This window comes from Scylla paramamosain, chromosome 33, assembly GCF_035594125.1.
Source record: "Scylla paramamosain isolate STU-SP2022 chromosome 33, ASM3559412v1, whole genome shotgun sequence".
Taxonomy (NCBI): Eukaryota; Metazoa; Arthropoda; class Malacostraca; order Decapoda; family Portunidae; genus Scylla; species Scylla paramamosain.
In genome coordinates, this window is record NC_087183.1 from 13,902,368 (window position 1) to 13,906,575 (window position 4,208).

A 4,208-nucleotide genomic window follows, 5' to 3' on the forward strand; every position below is an offset into this window, starting at 1 on the left:
GTCGATGCCGCCGGGCAGCGTCGGGTTCTCACCGTCCTTGAAGTTCACGAAGTACACGTCGGGGCTGCTGGGCGGCGGCGAGGGCACCTCGATGACGCGCGAGCCCTGGTCTGGATTCCTCTTGTTCAGCACGAACACCACACTCTTCTGCTGCGGTGGCGGGATGACGATGTCATCCACGTCCTCCTGCTCGGGCACGCGGATGAACACGATGTTCTGGATCACCTCAGGCTTGGGGAGGGGGGCAGGGGACGGGGCTGCTTGGGGCGGTGGGGCGGGGTGAACACAAACACCTGGCGGTGCACCTTGGGCGTCACGCAGGAACCATCCACATTGAGCACCTGGCCGTGGGAGCAGGGTCTCACATGGGGCGCGCCGTAGCCTCCTGACGGGGCGGCGCTGACCGCTGCCACAAGCACTGACGCCACAACCTGCGGCACAACAAGTGGGAATGAGATTCACGCCACACCGGACACAGGAAACGCCTCACACACCTCACACACACACCTGTCATGCTCCCACTTGATCCTCCATTCTGCTCCCCGCCACCAGATATCTCTCCCTGCCCTGCCTCCTATATAGTGGCTTTCCCTCATCCGTCCACCGCGGTAAGATCTCTCCGAAACCCGCCCCTGCTGTGACCACGACCTGAAGTGAAACCCTCCCGGTGCCCCCTAGTGGAGAGAGAGAGAGAGAGAGAGAGAGAGAGAGAGAGAGAGAGAGAGAGAGAGAGAGAGAGAGAGAGAGAGAGAGAGAGAGAGAGAGAGAGAGAGAGAAATAGCCAGACAGAGAGACAGATAAGAACACTCACTAATTATCTCTTTCCGTTGCACGTTTCCTAATTCCAGCTGTCTAGTGTGTGTGTGTGTGTGTGTGTGTGTTCGTCTCAGAGGAAGAGCCGCCATTCACTGAGCATATTTACCCTGCCAGGAGTAAACAAGCCACTCACTCAGGATAAGGTAAAAAGTCCCCTGAAGAAGATGGATGTGGTGCGAAGGACAAATCAATGAAATTTAAGCAACAGCCGCGTTTGGGAAATTAGAATATAACAAAAATGACGATCAGAAACATTACACGATATATCTTGACGCAAAACGACGTATTTGTCTGGTGACTGGTCAGAGACGAGCGTTCTGTAAACTGATTGGTGGAGCTGAAAGGAAAATGAGGCTGGGATTGGCTAACGGAAAGGAGAGGAGTGCAGTGCAAACAAGATGACTCTCCAACTTGGTAATGAAAAAGACTTGAAACTATGACTGGTTGACGCGAATGACTTGGTGATTTGACGGGGGTTGGGGTCAGTGATCACAAAGGAAGACAAAGAAAGAACAAATTATCGTAAACGTGTTCGCTTCAATGTGACTGGTTATAATATGGAAGGAGGACGCGAGAGAGGACAGTCTATTAGGGAGAGGGCCTTCAGTTACACGTCTCATTTGGAAAGTTCAGACTAGGTTAGGTTAAGTTTGGTTATTTTAGATTAGGTTAAGGTTGTGTTAGGTAATCTCTTGCATGACTCATTAAGGTAAGTAAGGTTAGGTTAGGTCATGTCAGGTTAAATTTGATCAGGTTAAGTTTGGTGACCTGTTACTTAACTCAGTTCGCAACTCACTGTGACATGGAGTGACTCTTTGTAATCTACAGTAATTTAAGATTGTGACCTTTAGCAGGATTAAAGAACGCAGGAAAAAAAAAGATTACTGGTCGCTTCAGAGTTACCGTGAATTCTGATTGGTTGAGTGTTAACGTGATTGGTGATTGGACGCGAGTTAACTGAGCCTGAAACTTAGAGGCGACTGTTGTGATTGGGCGACACTTCACGGCGATTAGTGACTGGTCATGAGCTGAAGTAATCCTCAAACAACTCTGGAGGGCAGTTGAAGAGTGTGATCGTTAAGATGATTAGCGGGTGATTAGGATTTAATTAAGGCACTTCACGATTCCCGATTGATCAGAAGCTGAAGTAATCCTCGAGTAAATCTGAAAGGTAGTTTGGGCTCAAAGGTAGTTAGGGTGATTAGCAGGTGATTGGGGATTTAAGACACTTCACATAGATTAGCAAATCTTTAGAAGCTTAGTACTGTTCTAATTACTAAGGGGCAATTAGACTGGAAGATAGTTTTGATGACTAGCAAGGGATTAACAAACAATTGGGCAACACAACGGTGATCGGTAAGTGGACACGGTATGGAGTATTCCTCAAACAACTGTGAAGGCTGTTGGACGCTACAGTAGTTAAGATGATTAGCTGGTGATAGAGATTTACTTCGACTCCTCATGATTAGCGGTTAGTCCTGAAGCAGCTCTGAGGGGCAACTGAGTAGGCAGTTCAAGTGATTAGAGGTTTAAAACGACACCTTGATGAATCAGTAACTCCTTTGTAATCCTCAAACGACTCTGGACTGTTGGGTAGTTAAGATGATTAGCAAGTGGTTAACAGATGACCAGACGACACCACGATGATTAATAATTAGGCAGGATCTGAAGTAATTTCCAAACCGTGAAGGACAATTGGATGGTAGGGTAGTTACGGCAGTTACGATGATTAGCAGGTAATTAACGTATGGAGCGCCACTCACCAGGAGCCTCATGGTGGGTGGACTGTGTCTGTTGGCTCTTCAACTTGTGCCTCATATATATACTGTGGCTCTCTCTTTCTCTCTTTCTCTCTCTCGTCCCAGCTATGCTCCAGTTTTTTGCCGAACTGGCGTTGGCCGATGAAGACCCCTCCCTCCCTGCCCTATGACCCCCCTACCCCCATTCCCCCCAGAACCCCCCCCCCCAATGGCCCCACCAATATGGCCCCTCCCAGTTCCCTACCCGTTCCTAGTTACTGTTGTCCATCCCTCCCCCCTCCCCAACTTCTACAGCCCCTCCAAATCTCTCTAACTCCTCCACAACCCTCCTTTCCCTTCCTGGTTCCTTCTTCCCCCTCCTTTCTCTTCTTGGCCCCTCCATGCCCCTCTATTCCCCCTCCTTCCGTTCCCTTCCGTACCTTCTCGCCTGCCTCCTCCTATTTAGATCCTCAAGATTTGTGGCTTTTTTTCGTCTTTGTCCTTTTTCGTTTTCTCTTATTTTCTTATTCTTATTTCTCCTTTTTCTATGTGTTTTTTATTTTAAACCATGAATGTTATATCCTCCTCCTCCTCCTCCTTCTCCTCCTCCTCCTTCCCTTCTATCTTTTCTGCTATAATGTTCTATCGTTCTGCTACATTATCCTCTGTCTTAATTAAATAGATAGTTACTTAAGAGTCCAAAATTGTTGTTTGGTTATGCAATATAATCCTCCTCCTCCTCCTCCTCCTCCTCCTCCATTTCTTTTTCACTTCCTCTTTATCCTGTTCGTCCCCTTCTTCCATTTTCTTTCTCACACCCAAACTCGCTACGCACTTTCTATTTCGTTCCCTTTCCCCTACCCCCTTTCCCCTTTCTTTCTCTACCTGTATCTCTCTCTCTCTCTCTCTCTCTCTCTCTCTCTCTCTCTCTCTCTCTCTCTCTCTCTCTCTCTCTCTCTCTCTCTCTCTCTCTCTCTCTCTGTCCCTTTTTTCATCTTTCCTTCTACAGCCACGCCTCGTTTCATCCCTAAAAAGCTCCTCCTCCCCCTCCTCCTCCTCCTCCTCCTCCTCCTCCTCCTCCTCCTCCTCCTCCTCCTCCTCCTCCTCCTCCTCGATGTCTGGGTCACTTTTCTCTTTATAATCTGTACTTTCTTATGTAATCGATTTCACTTTCCTTACTCCCTTCATACATCACAGGTTTAACTTTGGAACTATAAATTGATGCGCTCCTTCTCCTCTTCTTTTTTTTTTTTTCCTACATCATCTTTTGTTTTCCTACTTCTTTTTCTCCCTCAGACATAATTATTATTAGCATTTTCTTTCGTCTGTCTTTCGTTTGTTTAGACCTGTGCTCTGTTTTATGTGATATTTGTTGTTTCATTTGTTCATTTTCTGTTTCATTGCGTGTCTTTTTTTTGTTTTTGTTTTTCTCTCTCTATCCTGCTCCCGCTTTTATTCATTCTTTTGTTTTGATTCAAGGTTTCCTGTTGCTCATTTTTACTTTTTATTTACATTCTTCTGTATCGACTGTGTGTTTGTTACTAATACTTTCGTTTACTCCCTCACATTTCCAGATTTGTCTCTTTTTTTTTAATCTTTACTTGCTTGTTCTTCGTTTTCTTTGTTGTTTTTGTTGTTGTTGTTGTTGTTGTT

The 4,208-nt window shown here is 46.3% G+C and overlaps 1 protein-coding gene across 1 annotated transcript in view; it reads right to left on the reverse strand.

Moving 5' to 3' along the window:
- LOC135089440 (uncharacterized) overlaps nucleotides 1-2,644 on the reverse strand; it is a 2,987-nt gene extending 343 nt beyond the window's left edge. The window contains exons 1-2 of the mRNA XM_063985023.1: nucleotides 2,580-2,644; nucleotides 1-431 (exon numbers count right to left, since the gene is read on the reverse strand). The exon at nucleotides 1-431 is cut by the window's left edge and continues 343 nt beyond it. Coding sequence (XP_063841093.1) covers nucleotides 1-431; nucleotides 2,580-2,634 — 486 coding nt within the window. The 5' untranslated portion in view covers nucleotides 2,635-2,644. The remainder of the gene's footprint in view (nucleotides 432-2,579) is intronic.
- Nucleotides 2,645-4,208: the final 1,564 nt, after the last annotated feature.